This window comes from Nelusetta ayraudi, unplaced genomic scaffold (genome assembly GCF_046127955.1).
Source record: "Nelusetta ayraudi isolate G7.1 ecotype Tasmania unplaced genomic scaffold, CSIRO-AGI_Nayr_v1 ptg000131l, whole genome shotgun sequence".
Classification (NCBI taxonomy): Eukaryota; Metazoa; Chordata; class Actinopteri; order Tetraodontiformes; family Monacanthidae; genus Nelusetta; species Nelusetta ayraudi.
The window spans coordinates 901,066-924,058 of NW_027466181.1; the positions used below are offsets into that span (position 1 = coordinate 901,066).

At 46.2% G+C, this 22,993-nt stretch overlaps 2 protein-coding genes across 3 annotated transcripts; one reads left to right on the forward strand and one right to left on the reverse strand.

The window, feature by feature from the left end:
• Nucleotides 1-460: 460 nt before the first annotated feature.
• On the reverse strand, nt 461-10,776 carry LOC142904764 (glycoprotein endo-alpha-1,2-mannosidase-like protein). The gene is made up of 4 exons (XM_076051056.1): nt 9,860-10,776; nt 7,725-7,834; nt 1,957-2,033; nt 461-1,676 (listed from the first exon to the last, which is right to left on the reverse strand). Exons 1-4 carry the CDS (start codon nt 10,371-10,373, stop codon nt 1,040-1,042), a joined length of 1,338 nt encoding a protein of 445 aa, XP_075907171.1. The 5' UTR covers nt 10,374-10,776; the 3' UTR covers nt 461-1,039.
• Nucleotides 10,777-13,553: 2,777 nt separating this feature from the next.
• Nucleotides 13,554-22,341, forward strand: lin28aa (lin-28 homolog Aa). Of its 2 annotated transcripts, none has more exons than XM_076050961.1 (4): nt 13,554-13,695; nt 14,750-14,922; nt 18,599-18,783; nt 20,882-22,341. In XM_076050961.1, exons 1-4 carry the CDS (start codon nt 13,686-13,688, stop codon nt 21,099-21,101), a joined length of 588 nt encoding a protein of 195 aa, XP_075907076.1. In that variant the 5' UTR covers nt 13,554-13,685; the 3' UTR covers nt 21,102-22,341. The 2 variants fall into 2 exon arrangements, with proteins under 2 accessions (XP_075907076.1, XP_075907075.1); XM_076050960.1 differs by lacking the exon at nt 13,554-13,695 and adding an exon at nt 13,931-14,087.
• The last annotated feature ends 652 nt before the right edge of the window (nt 22,342-22,993 follow it).

Here is a 22,993-nt window from a genome sequence, read left to right on the forward strand (position 1 = left end):
TCACATGAATTATATGGGACCTTTGCATTTTTATGTCAAACCCCAAATATTTTTATTTTGTAAATTAATTTTAAGATTGGCAACTAAAATACCTCCTGTAAAAGATGGCAAATAAAATAATAGAATATTTATTTACAACCATCCAATAGCATTAAAAAAAAAAAAAAAAACAGAGTGCATCATCAGATGCACAACCTTGGCAAAGCCACAATACAGTATTTTTTTTTTATTAAGGTTTTTGGAGTCTCTCTGTGTTTTATTTCATCATCTTTTGGCCTTCGCTCACTTTATCCTTAACAGAGTCTAGAATCAAGAGTTAGACTGTAAATGTTTTAAAAATGAAGAAGAAAAGCCAAATCTGCTCCGACGTGTCCTTCGCACCCGGGGACACTTTGGAAATGGGAAAAAAATAAATAAAACAAAAACCAACATAAAGTGCTTGCGCCGCAGGTTCTTATGAAATCAGAATCACGCAAACACAATTTGCCAGAGTGCTTCCGTCCGTCATACATTTTTATTAATGTAACCGCTTGAAAACACAGGAGTCCTTTGCACCAAAAGCTTCCCATTGTTTTTTTTGTGTGTCTGTCGGATTGAATTATTAAAAGGATTCGACTGCAGGGCTTGGGGGGTACGATTCTCGCGTGGCGACACATATTTACTATGTATTAAGATCTCAGGCAGGAACTGGTTTTGTGGCGATTGCGCTAAAAGTTGCATTACGTGGTGAGAAAAAAACAAACAAAAGAAAAGATCAGCATTCTGGGAAGAGTTTCAAAATCCTGCGCGATTGTTTCAAAACCAGGAGAAATTCCATTAACTGTAATGCTCAGTTAACTGAAAACCCGACCAAACCGCAGACTGAAGCTGAGTTCTTGTAGCTCGGCCTGTGTGCATATGATTCAATTAAAGGGAGGGGGGGGGGGGGTTATCAGAGTTGCGTCACTGCTGATCGGCCTCCTCGTTCGCGTTAACGTCCTCTTGGGATTTTAACGGCCTCTTCCGAACTCGCGGATCCCGATATCCCGCTTTCCTCGACTCACATGAGCCACTGCGCCTTCTCCCTGGTGAACTCCTCCACCCAGCGCCGCGTCAGCTCCAGGTAGTGGTCCGGCCCGTGCGGCTGATAGTCCAGGTAGACGCGGGTCAGGGTCTTTTTGGGCGCCGCCCTCTCGATCTGCGTGCCCTCGTGCCACTCGTTGAACGACGTGATGGTCACCACCTCGGGCCGGACGTTCAGCGCCGCCTGCAGGGCCGTCTCGTAGTAGCGCCCGTTGACCCTGTTGCGCGTGTTGTGGTTGTTCCACGGCCGGATGCTGGTGTCGATGTAGCCGGGGCCCACGCCGGGGATGAAGAGGAGGTTGTTGCCCTCGCAGAAGGCCTTGAGCACCTTCCAGTTCTGGTGCGAGGCGCCGTAGGAGAAGCCGTTGGAGGCGAAGTAGGTGTACATGCCGTCGAAGCCGCCCGCCAGGATGTCGTGCATGTGGCGCTCCTCCACCACCAGGGCGATGAAGACCGAGTCGTAGGCCGAGCCGCGCACGCTGTGGGAGCCGCTCGGGCTCAGGAACTCGGACCACGACTCCGGCGGAGTCAGGTAGGAGTCGTAGATGTAGAACAGTGGGAGGCTCTTGCCCGTGCTGGTGACGAACTTGTAAAAGGCTCCGTGGTCGCCATACCTGCAAAGACACCAATGAGTGACAGATTTAAAAATGCCATTTGAAACTTGTCTGCAATGTCAGATGTGCCTTATCGTTTAAAACTTTACACAACTCATGACTCCAAAAAAAAAAAAAGCCTCTGTTGTGTCATGGTTCTACCCAACATGACTCACAATACGTCAGCATACACATCAAAAAACATCAAAAAAGACATTGTTTGTGATGAAAAGACTGACATTTTATCATTTTAGCGCAGAATGTTCGGAATTTAGGCGACTGTTGCCCCTCACGTGCTTACCGGTCGATGATATACTTGACGTTGTCATGCACGCTCTGGTCGTTTCGTCCTCTGTAGGGTTGGAGGTGAAAAGCCACCTGGGGGAAAAAAGGTGGGCACAGACGCAAAGTGTTGCTGGTTTCCATTCATCATCTACCGTCACTAAACATTACACTGCGGTCAGCACTCAACAGTGACCTTTACAGGTATCGATCCAAAATCTGAATTCTGGTGCGGGACAGTGTGCCCCACCACTGGACGCACATCCTTTTCTTTGTTTTACTCAAAAGGTCCAGTAGGTCACATTTTAAAGGACGATCACTCGCAGAATCAGTGCATGTTTTTAGAAAGATAAATACAAGAAAACTAAGCAAAGAACGTGAGTTGCAATTTCCTTTAATTCTTCTTATATGTTGGAGAAACCATCAGGAAATACACACAGGCACTGAAGCGTCCCACACTGAGCCTTTAACAAGCAAGGCATAAACTTCACCTGTCAGCAGGTTGTTTAAAAATGTATTAATTCAGAAGTACATGGCTGACTTGAAGCTACAGAGCGTCTCATTTAGCCATTCAGGCAGATCTTTATGTACAGGAAGTGGCTGTAAAGAAGCATGTTTACATTCCTTCATGTCTCCGAGGTAGCGTGTTACCCGGTAGATAGTTTGGTCCTGAAGCGCTTCCCCTGTGGTGGCTGGCAACCAGCCTGTACATATGCATTGCAAGGACAGCGGAGGAAAACCAAGAACTGAAGTGACAGGTTGACTGAAAGTGGTCTTAAGTTCAATATTTTAAAGTGCAACCGGAGAATTGAGTGACACGGAACGATAAATAATGTACCGTCCAAGCGAAACGCTTTGCCGTGCTGGACACTCTGGGGGAACAAAGTGAAGGCTAAGGGCTTTATTTTTTTTTTTTAAGGCCAGCAGAATCTAAATGGGTGCGAGATATGATTGAGTTAGCAACACAAGGGTGGAACAGGAGTGTGCATCCAGCTTGTTGTTTCCCTTGAGCAATAGCCAGCGTACAGCCGCTAAATGTTAACGTCGCTGCGCTAAATGGTGTGCGCTTAAAAATGCTGACACTTAACTTGCGCTTGGCTGGTTTAATGTTTAGAATGAACGTCATTATGGTTTGCCGTGTTAAAAGGCTACATGCAGCAGCTTCCGGGCCAGGAATCATGGGTAATCCTTCATTTGAACTTTCATTCCAGTAGCAGAGCAGCTAGGCCTTCTCTGCTGGCCTGACCATACTTAGAAAAGTACATTCTCCCGTAAATATGATAATAAAGTTATACTCCATAGTCTGTCCTTTTCAAATCATATAATATCCACTTGGTTGCATTGCCTCCATTGTCGTATATTACGGTAGAGTTTTTAGCTAATCATATCTCAGCTAGTTTGTGTTGTCGGGTTCCATGAAATCTGCCTTAGGCCAGCAGAATCCACATTGCCCGCTCCTGTCCGCTGTAAGAGAGCGCACCTCAGTTACTTGCGAGAGCCGATCAGACCTCGGGTCTGCAATGCAGAGGCCAGTTAACTTTCTCTGCGCCGAATTTCACACGTACGCGTCCTGTGATCCAACATGTTACAGTTGTCCAAACACCAAAATGAGGGTATTGTGAAAAATTTAGTGTAAAAAACACAAAACATATGTATTTCAATAGTAAGGGTACATAATATTAGACAAAACTGGTTTGTTAATAGTGTTAACTCAGGTCCGATACCAGCAGAGAATGTCCTATATAATGTCTTTTGACGGGAGCAACAACTCCTCCAGAAGGAAACATTAATTTGAAATGAATTTAACCTGACCTCTCACCTCTAACCCTAAACGTTTTGTAACTCCATGGGCTGTTAAAATGTGTACTGCAGTGAAGCCTCTTTGCCTGACCGTGGTCATTTTCAGCATGGGTGTGTGTGTGTGTGTGGGGGGGGCGGGGGGGCTGGACATAATGGCTCGACCTCCCTTTTATAAAAGCGCATCCATAAATAGGTGTTCGTGCCGGAGGCGGGAAGAACGTCTGTTGGCTTTTTGATGCCGCTGAAGCCATTCGGCTGACGAGATGGAGGTTTAAAGAAGAACAGCGGCCCATTTCACTCAAGTGTTACAAAGCCCAAAAACTCTCTGGGCGTCTCGTATGATTGCGCTCCAGTAAACCCGTTTTTTGGGTAAGACTTTGAAGGTATTAGAGAGCTGCATGATGGAAAAAACATGCGTTGGTGGAGAACTTGTCTCACTTCTTGAAGCGCGGCCGTCCAGCTGCTGGGCGGCAATTTGGAGGCAAGCGAGACGAGAGCCCGCGCAATTTCAACACCTCATCTGCGTCGACGTCACGAGTCTGGCAGCAACCCTGGCGTGGCGAAAGGCGAGCAGAGTGGAATCAAATGGCGTGTCATGCAGAAAGAGGGACAACACAGAAGGGCCGTCTGGGACCGACATGAGCCGAGAGTCCAGAACCTCCCGACAGTTCCGGCAGGGAGCGAGCGCTTCATATGCCACTGTAGCATAGCGTTAGCGCGCGTTGCACGCTAACACGGCGACGGCTATGTACGGCATCAGAGCCCTTCCACTGGCCTTAAACCCCTCCCCCTTCGCCTCCCTCCCACCCCACACACACACACACACCCTTCATGTGTGCCAGCCACTGCATGGCCTATTTACCGCCTGGAACATCTTAGAGCCCCTCAGGGTGCAGATTGTTCAGGGAGGCAAACTGAGTCATGGGACCAACGGCGCATATCCCCGGTGCCGCTTCCGCTGCTGCTGCTGCTGCTGCCGCTGCTGCTGCTCCACCTCCACCCTCCCCCCTCCCCCCTCCCCATCGCAGAAGGACTATTTCAGCTTCAATTGAAGACAAGGTTGAGCCGCCGCACTGCCGCCAAGTCTCCATGTGATCTGCTCTCCAACTTGTGTCGTGATGGTGCGAGGCAGCAGTGTGTCTGTGCGTGTGTGTGTGTGTGTGTGTGTGTGTGTGTATGTGTGTGGGCACCGCTGACAACCCTGTTCAACTTATATAATGGAGAGTTCATTGGTTTCTAGTGCAGCTTCACCCCACAGGAGGGTCAGTGTGTATCAGCTGCTGTGTGCTGCAGGGTTGCAAATGAAAGCTGGATTCGCTGATGGTTTCCATTCACTTACTTCCTAAGTCGTTACACCAGATAATTAAGGACATGACCAAAGCGTGGCAATTGGACGGATGGATTTCGACTCTGAGGTTTCCAGCAGACGGCGTTTTCAGTCGAAGCCTAAACTTTCAAATGGATTCCGCCTAAACGATCACTTGTCCTCCCGGGTATTGAGGCAGGGGGCGCCAGAGCGAGAAGCAACTGCTTTTAAAAACACACAGAAGAAGCAACAACAGCTGCTGCTGCCGACAAGATTAGCGTAGGTGCTATTAGCTGTTTTATCCCAACTGGGAAAAAGCTTTTGACGTTTGATGTTCACAAATGAATCCAGACTGATACTGGCACTCCAGCACGTAGCAGCAGGGCGGATATCTCTGGAAAATGCCGCCCAACGCACCTAAAGGAAAGGCTAAATTTGACAGACAGGCAGTTCGCCCAATCATTTTCGAGATTTTCATCTTCTTCATGAACACTGACTTGGGTCAGACCCAAATGATGAAGAGAAATGTTCTGATGTTTCATGAACCATTGTAACTGTGTCATTATATTTGAGCAGTTAATCAAATTATCAGAATTTCTCTTCTAACTTTTTAACTTCTTTAACCACTTAAACCACTATAACTTTTAATACAATTGGCCCTCATTTCTTAATCAGTCAGCGTTTCCATCATGTCATAATCATTGATCTTCTCCATCCACAATGTTTGAGATGTCTGCAGTCCTCAGATTGTCTGCTGGCCACTTGGGCGCCAAGTCTGAGAGCAGATATGGGAGCCTCCTGAATCCTAATCTGATATGTTTTTGGCTGTCGCCGCTTCTCTTGCGGGACCTCCAAAGGCTGCTCCTGCCACTTGGGCTTCCCTCCCCTTCTCTTATGCTGCAAGAAGCGACTTAAGGTTGCAGCTTTGACAGAATTTGCATTAGAGTTTCGAGTGATGAAAGCCAAAGTTCTTTACCTTGTCAGCGTTTTGCTGAAATTATGCACGAAGAAGCTCTCCAAAGATAAATGTCCTTGGCGGCAGTGGGGGTGGGAGGGGTTTGTCACAACAAGGAGAGCTGAAAGAGGATTACTTTGGGAAAAACAGCACCAAACATGCAGCTTCGCTTTGAACCGTTTAGCTCGATGGCAATTTTCTTTTGAGTCACTCTGACCTGCCGCAGCTGTCTGGTGTGCAAAATGTCTCTAAATTGTGAAAAAAAAAAAAAAGAAAAAGAAAAACAACATGTCATAGTTTGTTGTTTTACAAGGGGATCTTTTCCTCTGACCTGACATCGTGGTGTAAATGTTACCGGCTGTAATCAGACCAATTTTGGTGTTGGCTCGCACCATTTCACGCCTAAATGAATATAGTGTAAACTCTGACACGCTTGGATGGCAACCCTCCATTCCACTGACCCTGTGGTCAGGACTCACTGACTGACCTCAGTCTGAACACACTGAGACGTAAAAACCAACAGTGCAGCGGAAACAATGCTTCACACGACATGTGGGAGACAAAAGAACCCCCTGAATTCTCTCACTTCCTGAGAGCTGAAGACCGACTCAAGGCGCTGCTGCTGCTGCTGCTGCTGCTGCTGCTGCTGCTGCTGTCAAGGAAAAGCACGGACATTGTGTCCTCCGGGCGACAAGAGACTCGTCCAGATTGTTCGCGGCTCTAAGTTCACAGACGGCATCTGTGCCGCTATACCGGGCCATTGTTAATCGACCTCTACCGAGATCATTTTCATATGTGTGAAGAGTTTGAACGCTGAGTGGAAGTTAGAGGGAAGCGTTACGTGTCGTCTGTTTTATCTCAACTGCCCGTTGCATCGTGGGGACAGTTTTTTCTCTTGTGCTCCATAAGGCTCGGGGTTTCTCCCAGACGTTGGCTGGCTGATTTCTACTTAACTTGAAAGATGTATGTTGGTGCATTATTAATAGCACCTGCTTTGACATAAGAAAACTCTTAGGAGCCTGTCGCTGCCCTGCTGTGTCAAACGCTGACAGAAAGATAATCTTGTAAACCGTCCGTCTCCCCCTCCCACCGTTCGGCCCGTCGACTTCCATCGCCGGCTAGACGTCGTGCAGAAATATGGAATTACGGCTCAGTAGTTCCTGTGAAAGATTAAAAGGCTTCAGTACGCTGACACTGAGCGTATGCTTGTTTCCATTTCGCCTAATTGTCAGTCGTCCTATTAACGCTCCACCCTGACGATGTTTCTCTCAGGCTGGTTCAATCCTCTTCTCTCAGCTCTTTGACCTTTTTTTTTTTTGGGGGGGGGGGGGGGGGTCCTAATGCTGGATATGCCGCTGAAGCTGAAAGGCTCTGCAGTCAAATCCCTGAGTAGCACCGGCCGCTTTAATGGAGGCAGCGGAACAAGTTAAGCAGCTCTCAATCTTTGGTCTCATGTGTCAGAGAGGAAACAGCTGCTCCTGGCTGGAGGTCTGAGCAGCGCGGCGGGGCCACTTTTGCCATTAAAAATTACGTCATCCTATTCTAGACACGCGATGAGATCACTGTTAATATTTGCCTGTACGTGGATTTATTCCTTTTCTGGCAAAAACTGAAGTGTTTCTCCCATTGGTGCAGCCAACATTTGAAATTATGTGGATTAAGTACAATAAAATATGACAAATAACACAAATTTGGAGGTTTCTTTTGGATCCATGTTGCTTCTCACCTTGAGGCCGTGTCTGTACGCTGCGTCCAGCACCGACGACACCAGATCTTCAGCGGGTTCCCCGTTGTCGTCAGCCAGACCCAGTGGATACCAGGACAAGACCAGAACCCCTGGTGACACAGAGAAGCAAGAGCCCAATTAAACCAACGTGGATCAAAGACACTGGCGGATCTGCTGCTCACACTGTATGCTCCAAAAGGCGTAATAACTGTGAAAAAAGTTGAAAAGTAAAGTTGTTCTTTGTTCCTGGAGCGTGTAAGAAATACTGTTAACACTGCAAACCCTCGGTCGAAAAAAAGTCTTGCTGTCATTTATTTCCTTAAAACTGTATAAGGTTTTATGAAATCCACTGAACAAAGTCCCACCGCAATCAATTACTGTAAATAGCAAGTCAGGTTTATGCACAACAGGCCCCTGTCAGCGCAGGAATTTGAAAGCTTCCACCCCTCCGAAATTTCACACAGTAAATAAACTCTTTTTAATGTCTGTTTCTAGTCCTGATGGCTCTTTGTGAACGCCATTCAATTGTGATCCTTTGCCGTCAACTCCGCTGCCGCACCTGATGGATGAATATGCATCCACCGTCTTTTGGGCCCGTTTGTTTCGTCCCCCCAGTTAAGTGGCTTATCTCTCTTCATCCGTCAAGTGCGAGGCAGCCCATGAATTTTCACGGTGAGAAATGCTTCCTCATGCTCTGAAGACACTCGGCAAAAAAACAAAAAAACAATAAGAACTTTACATCAGCCACAACAGTGCCTGGCACCAGATGGGAGCTGGCACGTAGTCTGTGTGCTCGGAGCTCATTCATTAAACCGGTGTCTGACGCTGCAGGGACTATTAGATGGCGATACCAGGACGTGTCGGCGTGTGTGTGTGTGTGAGAGAATAAATTTCCCAGATCTGGTCTAGCGGCTTCGCATTAGTCTTCCAGCAGCAGTCTGGCTACCTGAGGGGCTTTGGCTGGCTGTGTTTTCTAATTAAATGGATTGTTTTGAGCAGTAGTCATGAAGGTGGCACTTCCATGGTCCATCTGTCAGCGAGCGAACGGCCCCTGTCGACAACCTGGGCGGTGTCGAGTAACAACGGGAACGGCTGAACAACAGGAGAGCAACACACAGGCCTGTATCGCATGCAGACCTGATGACGGCTGAACACACCAGACGGACACCCGAAACCAGTCCCTGGCACTCGGCCCATCTTTTAGGGAGGCTATACTTAGTATGAGACCACACCCATTAATTCTTCATGAGATTTCTTCCCCCCACCATCTCCAAAAAAAAACCAACGATATTTTGGCTCGACGGACACATCCCCCTCTTCGTATGCAAGTCTTTTGTAACTGACACAATTGAATGGCTCACCAGTGTTCCGGGTGTATTGGAGCAGTTGGACGGTGACGCTGGGACCATGCACTACGTAGTGCATGGTCTCACAGCGAGAAGGTTGAGGGTTTGATTCCAAACCTGGGGTCTTTCTTTCTGTGTGAAATGTTCATGTTCTCCCAGCCAGCTTCTGTCAGGCCACGCCAGCTGCTCCCCCACCATCCAAACACACACACACACATATTAAGCTAATTGAGAAATTGATTGTCTGTAGGTGAGATGCTAAAGGTTGGTTGTGTTTTGGCACTGCGATGAAATGATGACTTAATGCCCCTGCCTCCACCCTAAGAGAGCTGGGACAGGCTCCATTGGGTGGGTAGATGGACAAAGCAGTGTGCCATTTTATCAAAGTGAAAAATTATCATTTAATGATTGCCCCGTTAGGTTTTCCTGTGGAGAAATGGAAATTTCCAGCATCTCGTCCAACTCTTCAGTAAATATTATCTAAAAAGCACAACTCAGACACAACAATACAACTTTTCCCCCCCTACTTTAAGCTACTTGAAGTGACGTTTCAACTACTTGACGCCTCAATCGAGTCATTATTATTCTCCTTTTCCTGCTGCGAACGATTGTGGAGACTTTGCTCCGAGCCGGGCTGGGAGCTGTCCAGCCGTGCGTGGTGCTGAATCTACTGACGTGCCCTGGAAACAGCAAACAAGCATTTTCTTTTCTTTCTTCAACACTCCTCCTCATATTTCATACCTCTCCTCGCGAAAGGTCCCTATCGTTGACAATCTCAACTAACTTTACCTGCTGCGGACGATCCGATCTGCTCCATGTGGGACTCCAGCACGTCCGGGTCCCTGGAGCTGTAGGGGTTGAGTTCGGGGTAGAAACTGGAGCCGATGTCCTCGGGCGGCATGTGTCGCCCTCTCGGGTAGCTGGATGCGATTTTGGGGTCCCAGTGTGGAACCAGGATGTGGTCCCAGTGGATGTATTTGCCGTCCATCGGGGGGTTGCCGTACCAGGCGTAATAGAATATGTGAACGTCATAAAATATAGTCCCATCGGGTCCGGAGTTGGTCATGATGGGCTTGGCGGCGTTGCCGGCGGCCGGCTGCGCTTGACCCGTGGACGCGGTGGCGTCTCGGGACACGGAGCGCCGCTCCGGTTTCACCGCCGCCATCGGCAGGAGCTCCAAAACCGGAGCGGTATCCGGGAAGCCGTCACTGGGCTTCAGGGTCCTCAGTCCCATCATGGTGCCGAAGACGAAAAGCGTGAAGAGAAAGAGACCGATGCACGCTCTCCTCCGTAATCTGGCCATGTTTGTTTTGGGGTGGGTGGGCAAAGCAGCAGAAGCTCCGTGCGACTCGAACGGGACGCAGAGTACAAACACACCCCTGTCTGTCCGTCTGTCTGTCCTGCTCGAGGTTCTTGGCTACCTACTCCTGGAAGTATCTTTTCCCGGCAAACGGTGCATGTCGCTTCGCTTCATACAGTCTGGAAAGTGGCTACATGCTTGCAGCCCAGACTTGATATCCAGACGGTCAAACTTTCACCAATGAAATTCTGCATCACCAAGGTTCCTGCTCAGATCTGAAGCAGCCTAATAAACATCGTTCTCTTGCTGTCCCTTGTCGTGTATAGCCTATGCATGATGTTTTCTCGTATGATGTCCACTGATCTCTAAACTTGGACTATGTTCTGCCGACGCGTCCCACCCACAAGCTGATCCATCTGTTTGACACCGGCCAGATGATGGAGAGGCAGAGGGGAGGAGGGGAGGAGAGAGCAGTACGGTCCACCCTTAATGGGCTGGTGGGTGGGTTTTGCTTATCATTTCAGTACGTGGCGCATTCATTTCAGTACTTGCGTGCATAGTAAAAATAAAAATAAAATAAAATAAAAATCACAAGGCGATTTGCTGTCTGTGAAAATGAGTTAATATGATTCTGAGGACCTTAGAGTCCAAGTCAACCTCTTGCGCAAATAACACCCAGAGACGCTCGCTCTGCGAGATTCAAAGTTATTCTGACATCTAGTGGCCATTGTACAGATTACACGCTGTCGTTAAGAATATCATTTGTTTTTCTTGTGCGTTGCAATTTAATTGTCCAGACGTTTCATTTACTGCCCAGCAAGATTTCACGGAGCCAACCGTTCATTCTTTATTATTAAAGCGTAGGATTGCCAACAAATAATGGCTATTAACTTTTAATGCTCTGGGAGCCGATATAAGATATTAGACATTATTGTCAACTTGGCTTGAGCCCAGCCGAAAGTACGGCCGTGACTTCCTGTCAAAATCCGCTGTGGCACTTTGGCCCTGATCCCTCGGCTTGAAATCACCTGAGGCCAGTAAACGTTATAAATGTCACAAAAGTTTATTCACAGTCGATTCAAAGATCAAACCAAAATAGTGCGATCGGAATTGATTTGACCGGGTAATTGTTGTACATCCAAAGAGACAAAGCTGTATTTTCTAGACTTGTCTCCTCGAGTCCAGAGCAGCCAAATGAAAGATATGACCAAGGACCTAATTTGCAGACGGAATTTTTGGTTGTGTTAATGTCTTGATTTTTGAAATGCTAAAAAAAACAGTTTTTTGTCGCGGTCAGGGTGGTGGGTCGACTGAAAGGCGTAAAAAGTGAAAGTTTTCAATCTTCCTGTTTCTATAGTGGGATTTTATAGTTTGTTGTTTGTTCAGGGTTTAGTTCACATGTTAAAACAACTTCTATCTATGGGTTTTCAATATTACTTTCGACGGTCATAGATACAACAATGCGAATAATTTATAAGCCTATAAAATTTAAATATTAAAACAACTTCAAACTGTGGGTTTTCAGTATTACTTTCGACGGTCAGATTCAACAATGAAAATAACTTAGAAGCATAAAACAATTTGTGTGGACACGTGGGGAGGGGGGGGGGGTACGCACAAGTAAATGTGTCTCAAGCTTTTATCCAATCGAATGTCTTGTTTGGAAATGCTTGGGGACATTTAAATTTGTCAATTGGTAGCGTTTTGGGACAAAAATGTTTCAATTTGCGCATCCACAAGGGGTCGTTGTGGTAGTTGCGATGGAATCGACAAGTCACTTCTCAACAATTCACTCGTCACCGAGTCACCATCAGATCTGCAGCCTGTTTAATCAGTAACTCTTTTTTCTTCACAGATTGACAACTTTTTCGATTCTTGTGTTTTAAAGCACCTTTTCTCCCTTTTTCCCATTAAATGCTGCTTTTAACTTAAAATATTTTCACGTTATAAAAATATTAAGGAACACTTTCTTTGTTTACTAGATGAAATATCACGATCGTAGTCAATTAATGAGGTCAAATTATTATTATTATTATTATTATTATTATTATTATTATTATTATTATTATTATTATTATTCTCTGCGCTTCTGGCCTCTTCCATCTCATCTCGAGCCGTGGTTAAAAGATAACTTTGCCCTGCTGATATCATCCATCACTCCACAAGGACACGAGTCAACATCTGACGATGATGTGATCAATCACCGCGGATCGATCAGTTCGTTAGGCCGCCTCGCATTGTTTTCTTGCTGCCATATTGGAAGCTAAAAAGTACCGCTGTAGCCGCCTGGATAGTTAAATATAGTATCGTATGTCTTGTTATCACTCTTGCATACTAATAACATATTTACATTTTTTTTTTTTCTAGTTCACTTTGATTCTTCGTTTCGGTTGTTTTAAATTAGTTTGGCCGCTTCGTTTTAAACACGGTTTAGGGAAGAAAAAACACTTCCGCCTTCACGTGGAAACGCATCTCCTTTCTCTGCCATGCAGGGACTTAAGCTTAATAACTCCGTGACAAGGAAACAATACACTCCTGGGGACTGTTTGTCAAAATCAAACAAAGGGAAATGGCTTCATCGAATTCTTTTCGTTTTTTTTTTTTTTTTTTTTTTTTTTTTTTTTTTACCATTTCAAAGATGCACCTATCTCAAAATTAAAACGAAGAACAACATAATCTTAACACATTTTGCTGTTAAGGTGTTTTGGGGTTTGTTTCGGCCTCATAATATATACAACAAGAAAGAACATTCTAAATAAAATCTTAATCGAATAAGCGCGTGAAACTGGGTGTCTGTCATAATTGAGATCTCATCGAAAAGAGGAATTAAACATATTCATAATTTTTTTTTTTACAGGCCTACATTTTAAAATGACCAGCATATAAATCGCTCCTCACAATGTTCTCAAAACAATTTTATGATGATTGTGTTACTCTTAGTGATCACCATCGACCTGTGGATGAAAAACAGACATTTAATCAAAACATAAAGATTTGTGTGTGTGTGTGTGTGTGTGTGTGTGTGTGTGTGTGTGTGTGTGTGTGTGTGGGTGTGTGTGTGTGTGTGTGTGTGTTCCCATCGCACTAAAACATGCAAAATCTCTCCTGGGGGACAATAATTGTGAATCACGTGGACGTGACCGAGAAGGTGGATGGACGGACGGGTGGGTGGGTGGATGGATGGGGGGTGTTGTTGGATGAGAAATGGTCATTTGTAATTGACCAACAGAGCTGACCACTGCTGGAGAGCTGGACAAACCGCCGAGGAGAGCAGCAGCAGCAGCAGCAGCAGGGAGTGGAGGCTGTCCGAGCGACATGGCAGAAGGTAGGTTGGTTCTACAGTTGTTCCTGGAAGGAGAGGCTCTCAATTGTTTAGAGAGTATTTTGAAGGGGGGGGGGGGTGCTATGCAAAAATCCGACCCGGGGACCCCCACCCCCTATTGTTTAGGGGCTGAGAGGTGAGGGGTGAAGGGGAGTGAGGTCTCCAGCCCCCCTTTGTTTACCCCCCCACCCCCCCACCCCCGCACCACTCCACTCTCTCTCTCTCTCTCTCTCTCTCTCTCTCTCTCTGTATCCCCGCATTTTGCATGAAGGTGGCAAACTACGCGGATCAAGCAGCGCTGTGGGGCTCGACAAGGATCTCTGTAGCTTAGGTGCTCGTTTTGACCTGAGGCAGGATTGAAGACATGGGCTCCGTTTCGAACCAGGAATTCCCAGGTTGGCTGCATGCGGCTGGAGGGACGCGGGGGAGGGGGTTGATGGCTAAGCTAGACAAGATATTTCTTTGGGCAGAAACTCCACTAATTAAGTTATCTATTTCTTCCCGTGGATCGTCTTTCTGCAATGATTCGGGTCATTGTTCTCTCTCTTTCTTTCGCTCTCTCTCTCTCTCTCTCTCACACACACACACACACACACACACACACACACACACACACTGGCACGTGATGAGCAAATCCGCGTGCCGGTGTTTGGCTTGATCAAATCGATTGATGCGTAAAGTTTGCTTCTGGGTTGAAATTTTAGTTTTTGTGAAAGGAGGGTCGTTTGAGTCGTGGTGGCCTTAACGAAAGTAACCGTGTTTTTGTCCCCTAATGTATATTCGGAAGAGGGCTGCAGCTGCTGTTGCTGCGTGGTGTTTTCGTCTCATTGATTCGTATTGATTGATGATGTAACCACGGAAGAGACGGCAGAAACGAATGTATCGAATTATTCGCTTGTTGCAGTTTTTCCCCTTTTCAATTTTACGTTTAGTTTTTGTTGTCGTGCAAGCACTTTGGGGTCGTATGCGGGGGTGGAATATATATATATATATATATACTTTCTTTAATGGCTCCACGCGCCTTCCCTTTTCCTTTTTTTTTTTTTTTTTTTTGCAGGAATGTGTAAGACCGAGGAGGACGAGGGGCCGAGCACCGAGGAAGAGTCGCAGTCCTTCCACGGGACCGGCGTGTGCAAGTGGTTCAACGTCCGCATGGGCTTCGGCTTCCTGTCCATGACCAACCGAGAGGGAGTGCCGCTGGATGAACCGGTTGATGTGTTCGTCCATCAGGTATGACACGCTTCCGGTGAAGGGAAGAACCCGTGTGTGTGTGTGTGTGTGTGTGTGTGTGTGTGTGTGTGTGTGTGTGTGTGTGTGCCAAAAAAACAAAACAAAAAAAACATTTGAAATACTTGAAAAACTTGCACTGAAGGGAAGAAGAAAACACAGGTACGACTAAATAATTGCATTTAAAATCACCTACATTTCCCAGCCATTTTGCTGTGAGTTTTTTTCTCTTTCTTTTAATTGATATTCAGTTCTAATATGTGTCACTCCCTGAGAACACGTGTGGCAGCTGTAGAGCAACTTTCCTCGCGGGGATTGAAGAGAAATCGTTGATTAAGAACTGAAGTCATTGATGCGATTAGCAGAGCCGTTTAATCTTTATATATATATATATATATATATATATATATATATATATATATATATATATATATGTATATATATATATATATATATATATATATATATATATATATATATATATAATAACGTGTGGAGGAGGGATTTCTCTGACAATTTTAAAACCTCTGATTTCCCTCCCAAAATATAATTTATTTGAGTAAATAAATAAACCTTAAAAGTCAGTCCTGGTGCATTTTACATTTCAGCAACCAAGATTTAATGCCTCCCTCCAGTAATGTTTCTAAATATCAGTAAATTAAAAAAAAAAAAAAAAAATCACATGTTGCATCTTTGTGTCCCCCTTCCTTCTCTTATAGCACATTTCCATGCCTGTATTGTTCCCCTCTATTATTATAAAACATTTAATCCAGGTTGAACCTAAGAAAAAAAAATCCTCATTCACCTTTACAGATAGCCAACCAGCAGGGTGGGGTGGGAGGTGCTGTTCCCTCCCTTCTTCTCATGCAAGTGAATGAGTGAGAGCCTCCTTTGCCGTCTGATAAGATAAAGGTTTAGCATGTGAATGAGAGCCGTCCCCACGAGCTGCTTATTCCCCTCAAGGTTCCTGTCATAAAGTGATTAAAGGCTCTTGGCTGCCCGAAAACCCCTGGTGTGTGTGTGTGTGTGTGTGTGTGTGTGTGTGTGTGTGTGTGTGTGTGTGTGTGTGTGTGTGTGTGTGGCACAGCCAAGCTTGACTGAAGAATGAAGCTTTCAGGGTTTATTTGAGGTAAACTTCCTTGTCTCTACACTGCGACGGCACTCCCCGCATCCTTGCTTCTTATGTTTTTTTTAAGCGTCATTGTACAGCTGAACAAATTCATTAGTTTATCTGTGTTAAAACCTGCTTCCGCTCGCTCAAGCATTTCTTTTTCCGTTTTGTTTTTTTTTTTGAAACTTGATTCATCATTTTGAAAGTTGAAAAGTTGACTTTGTCAAGAGGAAGGGCAACAGAGAAAGTTCAAATAGCCCGCCTTACTTTCGCTGGCGAGAAAAAAAAAAGGCTGTGTCGCGTCTGTGGAATCGCCAAGTGAAATTAACTCACAACGTGACGCCGCGTTATGTGCCAGAAATGCGTAACGAATGACTTACATCCCTCATGGTCAACTACCCCCACCCCACCGTCCCAAAGAAAGAAAAAAAAAAGTGGACACGCGTGCACCGTTGATGGATGTGTAGGGGTTAGAGCAACTAAAGAGGCCTCGGCCCTAAAATTAGTGGCCGCGTGTCAAGTAAAATTAACTCCCGGGGTCCTCCGGCCTTTGTGCAGGTGGACAATAGAGCCACGCATCCGAATGAAGCACCCCTCGGCCATGACCGAGCCCGTCTTTGTCTCAGGAGCAGCTCGGCCTTTGTCCCTCGCCGCTCTGATGTCTTTCTCCGACTCGCTCGGCTTCCAGATGCATTCAGGATGCTTTGCAGTCCCGAGCGTGGCGTTGATTTAAAAAAAAAAAAAAAAAAGGCCTTTCGGGCCTTTGGGTTCCGGCGGCTGCCTCAAACTGCTGCTGTTTGTTTACCTGAGCACGTGTACGCGCCCACGCACGGCTTCCGCGTCGGGCAATTTGACCGTTGAGGTGTCCGTTGTGGGGCGGACGGCGGGGAAGGTCACACATGGGAGAGGAAGTGGGTTAACGGTTACGAGGGCAGAGAGGCCTGATGGGTTTGGGGGTTGTGGGGGGGGGGGCTCGCAGACCTAAGTGTTGTCACTCACATGTCGCGGCCGCCCCTTTTGTCAATTGTTTGTGCCTGCCGATCGGGAGTACACAGAAAAACTGCTCAACCGGCAAAAAGAACAGGAGGTCATTTTTTTTTTCCCCCCTATTGTTGTTATTTTGCAGCTCAGTTTGTTTGGTTTGATGCCAAGGGACTCGGCTTCAGGCTGGAAATGTCCTCGGGTGGGGAGGGGGGACTTAATCGCCGGTTTCATCTTCATCATAACCCATCGTAAAGGATTCTGTTGTTTGGGTTTGGTTGCCAGAAAGCCGTTCTGTGTCTCCTTTGACGAGATTATTTTTAATTGCCGACCGTTTGGGCGCACACGGCGGAACGCTGTTGGTGATCGCTGAATGGGATTTGGCGCGACACGAAACGGGGACGAAAGAAACAGGATTAACGACTGTCAAAACAAACATGCTCCATCAGGGATCCGCCACTTTGGTGTAAAGTGAACGGGAGGATCTCACCGGGGGGACTTTCTGGAGGGTTTTTTTTTCCTTGTGGTGTAGAGTAATCTCTGGGATTTATCATCAAAAACGGTGTCGTGCTACTCGTTCCTGAAATCAACACAACGTCTCCTTCCTGACACGCACAAAAAGGTTACACTCTGCTGTCGAGGCGTCAAAGAAAAGAGCTTTTCAAAGGTCAGATCAGGCGAACCAGGCGTCAGTAAAAAATGTGACTGAATTGGAGGGAAAGTGAGTCCAGACTTTGGAGGCACAATCGCAGCTCCTGCTTGACCGCCGGTCTATTAACCTTCAGCTTCCCAGTTTGTGTTTGTTTTGTAAAGCAAAAAAAACAGCAACGACGACAGCAGCACAGTTTCAAAGGGCTAAAAGGGAGACGTCAATCATGTGCATCTTAGCCGTATCTGTTTTATCTTCCGCACATCTCTGCCAAACAACCATCCGAGGAATGTCATCCCGAGCCCCCTCCCCACCCCCTCCATCCCCAAAACCAGCCTCGCAGAGTAGCCGCGCTGCCTTCTCACCCCACCCCCAACCAGAGTAATAACCCCTGCATCCTGCAGTTTAGGGTTAGCGGCGGTGGTCAGTGTGTTAGTGGAGCTTTGTGATGTGGGTGGGAAGAGACTCTCGGGGTGGGGGCAGCCGTGTGGAATGCTGCTCCTCAGAGAGGTGGGGTGGGGGGTGCGCCACAGACTCGGCCGAAAGACAAAACGTGCTCAAGGCTTTGGTGCCTTTTTTTTTTTTTTTTTTTTAATGCAGGTCAGTAGGTGAGCCTGTGGGTGGGAAAGTTGGTGAGGCAGAGCACATGTTCAGTTGGTTTCTTGTTCAGTGCGTGCAGCAGTATTTAGATAAAAGTCTGGACTCCAGGTTCAAAGTATTGAAATAAAATTTTTGGTTACGTAAAAAAAATAAATTTACAGCAGAGCCGGAAGCTTGTCATTAAACACGACACAGCTGAGGTCTCATACGTGTTTGTCCCAATCCAACCAAGAACTTGATTTTTCAAAATCGTATCTTGGAAGAACGTGGCGCGGCAGAACGAGACAAACTGCCAGCTCCGACTCCCTTTTCATACCGATCGTTTTGTCCCTTTCCAGAGCAAGTTGCACATGGATGGTTTCCGAAGCCTGAAGGAAGGCGAGGAGGTCGAGTTCACCTTCAAGAAATCATCCAAGGGCCTGGAGTCACAGCAAGTCACTGGTCCGGGTGGCACCCACTGCGTGGGCAGCGAGAGGAGACCCAAAAGCAAGAAGGTCCAGAAGCGGCGCTCAAAGGGAGACAGGTAAGCTGCAAAAGCAGCGGTGCAAAGGACGACACACGCACATTAAAAGCAAACAATAAAGGAAAAAATGGAAGCAATTTAGAGTTGCTCGACAATCCAGTTTGGCCCACATGTGCAGTGGGTGTTGGAGTTGCTTCCCATTTCACTTCCTCCTCCTTGACACCAACCCCCACCCTCAGCCACCAAAGCAAAGGGTCATGGCAGCAGGCCTGATGTGTGACCCGGATCAATAACTGTTTAAATCTGCTGGCTCCTGGTGGATTCACACCCACCAACTCTCATCTTCCGCCTGGCTTGATATGCAACCTCAATTCCCCACAAAGTATTTACATTTCACACACTTTGGTTTGTTACTTTACCACAAAGTCCTTCTAATTTTTCACAAAAAGAATGAACTGTTTCAAAATCACATAGTCCTAGAGCAAAGAGAGGCACCAGTGCTTCATTCGAAGGGTTCTTCTGATTTGTTTAATAGTTGGAATGCAAACCATGGAAAGGCGAGGACCCTCTGTGTTTTTTTGTTTTAGGGAGGGGTTGGCTGGGGGTGGGGGTTCTTTAAAAAGCAATGTAACACAGGCTTAGAGGTGTATCAACTCCTGTCAGCTGTGATTAGAGCCAGAGAGTAGTCAGTGTGAGAACAGAGATCATTACAGCCTCAAAGGGTCCTGGGAGGCCTGCTCCGGTTCAATAACTCTCCTTGGGCCACACAGCGATCCATTGATGGGCCGATAAGATATCGCTCCCCTCTAGCGTGTTTCATTATGCAACCCTGGACAGAGTTTCATTGGTTTATGCGTGATTGATGGATCATCTTTATACCCAACAGTCAGATATCATTAGGTGTCAGAAGTTTTTTTTGCTTCTAATTTGAGTTATTTTTTTCTGTCCACACCGGTGTGGTGAGATGTGGCTGTTTGCATTTGCGTGGAATTAAATCTAAACGTGTGCCTCCGTATGACTCAGGCTAGGGGATGGGGGGTTAGAGAAAAAAAAAAAAAGCTGCTGTCCATTTAATTGATAACAGATGTAAGAGCCTGGCCAAGGGGGTGAAAGGTCACTGTTGTCATGACAACAATGTATGAGTAAATGCAAACGGGGGGCAGGGGGTTGGGCAAGGATTGGAGGCTTGAGGATCGAGAAGGGTTCAGGGGTCATTGCTGCAGTTTTTTTTAGACAAAGGAGCCACTTCCCCTTTCCCTCCACTCTCCTCCTGATGGATGCTGATGTTGGCTCGCCTCCGCCGTGATGCCACTATAGAACTTGACATCACCCACCAGAACGACCGCCCACCACAAAGCGACACTGACCCCTCGGCAGCCGCCCCCGTTCAAACATCAAACGTCATCTGTTGCCCCAATGATGGAGGGAGGAGGCGGGTTCTGAGGTGGCACAGGCCAAGCGCCCCACGCCCACCACCCATCTGTCTTACGCCCCTGCACGCGTGGCCTTTTCTTTGAGGTGGTTCCTGGTGACCCTCTCTTGGTGTTTGCTCCCAAAGTTCATTGCCAATGAATGGGATGCATCACTCTGACACATTGGTGCAACAGAAATTTTTTTGACGTGGCAAACTGACAAATTGGGGCAAGCTGTTCACTATAGCGAGAAATGACGGAGCAAAATGGGGGACTGCTGCGAGGACTAGAAGGTTCTACATTGTGGAAAATTCCTGTTGGAAGCTCTACTTGAACAATATACCTGTAGTTTGACGATGTACTCCCCCGTAATGGGAAAGTCCTTTACTTCTTTTTCTTGCTACAGTTTTCAGGATATTCTGATGGAATTGTCCGGTTGTGGAAATAAAACCTTTGTGACAGTTATGAAAGTAGGATGCTAACACGCAGTTTACAACCAAATTCAGACCGTATATAAATGATTCTCCTGGTATGTTCCCCATCGATGCAATATAGTGTGACCTGAAATGCCCTTGCGAGATTTAATCAGGGGTGAAATGTCGCCATCTAGTGGCGAAACGTTGCCTCTGCGTCTTAGATCGTGTATCTTGCTTTCACTGTGCCAAAAAAAAAAAAAAAAAAAAAAAAAAAAATGATACTGCGGGTTGAACGCTGCTGACTCTCTCTTTTTGCTCCACCTCACGCAGATGCTACAACTGCGGCGGCCTGGACCACCACGCCAAAGAGTGCAAGTTGCCTCCGCAGCCGAAGAAGTGCCATTTCTGCCAGAGCATTGACCACATGGTTGCCAGCTGCCCAATCAAAGCACAGCAGTCCTCGCCGGGTTCTCAGGGAAAGCCGTCTCCCTCCAGAGGAGACGAAGAAGAGCATGGCCACCAGGAGGCGCCTTGCGACAGCTCTGATTAGGCGGGAAACGGGGAAGGCTGGAACGCCAGGGGAAGCAGAGGCTAATCAAACTGCTTCGATGGAGAGATGGGAAATTACGATCCCCGTCCACCCGTCGAGGCTGCTTTTGGAACTACCTCAGGTTAAAACAGTTTTGGTTGTTTTTTTTTGCTCATGAAGAAGTTTTTTGTTTGTTTGTTTGTCATTTGGTGTAACACTCAGGAATACTGCTGTATTATTGCACTCAGGACGCTTTCTTAATGAATCACTGCTGTTCAGTCAGGGGTTTTTGGAATGTATTGACCAATGTCATACAACAGATTATCTCAGTAGATTTTTTTTTTGTTCCTCTTCTAATTTTTTTTTTTTTTACTTTTATCCATACTGTGCCTATCTTGAGGGCCATTTTTATTTTCTTATGACTCAGAGTGCTAAGGATAAAACCTACACTTTAGCTGCCTTATCTTCAGTCTCCTTCTTAATTGTTACACCTCAGTGTCCGACAACGGCAGAAACGTACCTCTGCCGAGAATGTTCCTTTGCATATGGCTTGGGGGAGGATTTGTGAAAACACATGGGACAGGTTGTAGGGTAAAGCTTCAGGCAATGTATTGGCTTCTGTACTTGGTATTGCAGTTGATCATCCAGTAATCCTGGAGCCAGGTGAATGTCAGACCAGAAGTGGTTTCCAGCTTCTAGTCAGAGATTTTTTTTTCTCTCTCTCTCTCTCTCTCTCTCTCTCTCCCTCCTTCCTCCCTCTCTCCCTCTTTCTCTCTCTGTCTTTCATTATTATCACCTATCTAAAGGTGGATAGTCTACCTCATTACTGCATGTTTAGTCTGCTCATGAAAACCATCACCCTGCTTGCTGATGGTAAACCCAATATTCTCTGGATACAGTTGTGGAGATTGTGATTCAAATTTTGGGGGCTGACTCGGATCCTGTTTCTGCACAGCACAGTCATGAATGTAACTCCACACACTGGATGGCACGTTTGCCAAATCCCTGTGATTTATCAGACGTAGCTGTTTGGTAGAGCACAATGCCTTTCAGCCTTTCCAGTGTCAGTTGGCTGCTGTGTAAAAAAAAACCAGTAATGCTGCTTTGAGATGACTCCTGTGTTTGTGATCGAATGTCACAGGCTGAGAACCCCATCACACGTATATCATCATTATTAACAAGATACTTGATCTGGACTGAGTTATTGAGGGTCCAGCTAGCTCTCCTCTTGAAACTTGAATTAAAAAACAAAAAAACAAAACGAGGCAGAATCGAGCAAGATGTTGCCAGTGGGTAGGCTGGTGTTTTTGTTGATATTGTAGGTAGTAATTTAAGACATTATCTCCCTATGACCCTTAGTAGGGTAGTAGCTCAGGAACACCAGGCCTGCATGGAGGAGCATGTAGATCTAGCTAGCTAATCAGCCTTTTTACTCCCGTTTTACAGGAGACGCTGATAGACTTTTACACCCGATTAATATATTTGAAAGATTATTTTAAAGCCTTTTTTTTTAAAAAGAAAACAAATCAAGCGACTTATTTATTTTCACCAAGCAGAGCTATCGCTTCGTCATCTCCTTCTGTTGAAGCTGCTCGGCAATGAATTGTACACTTTGCAAAATCTGCTAAGTGTCATTCAAACCTCCAGATATCTTGAGAATATATTTGGGAATCATCTTTCTTATATTCAGGTACTTGTATTATTTCTTTTTTGTTTTTGTTTTTTTAATACATGAGCTCAACTGGCCCATGCCATTAATTCAGTGTAACAGTTGCGTATTGGATCGCTGGTGAAAACTATTATAGGTACTCCATGAAGTGCAGTTACATAAAATGAGGACATGAGCTATAAGTTTATTTTCTTTCTCTTTTATGATTTCCGTTACCTTGCTTTCTTTGCCGATGAGCCATTCC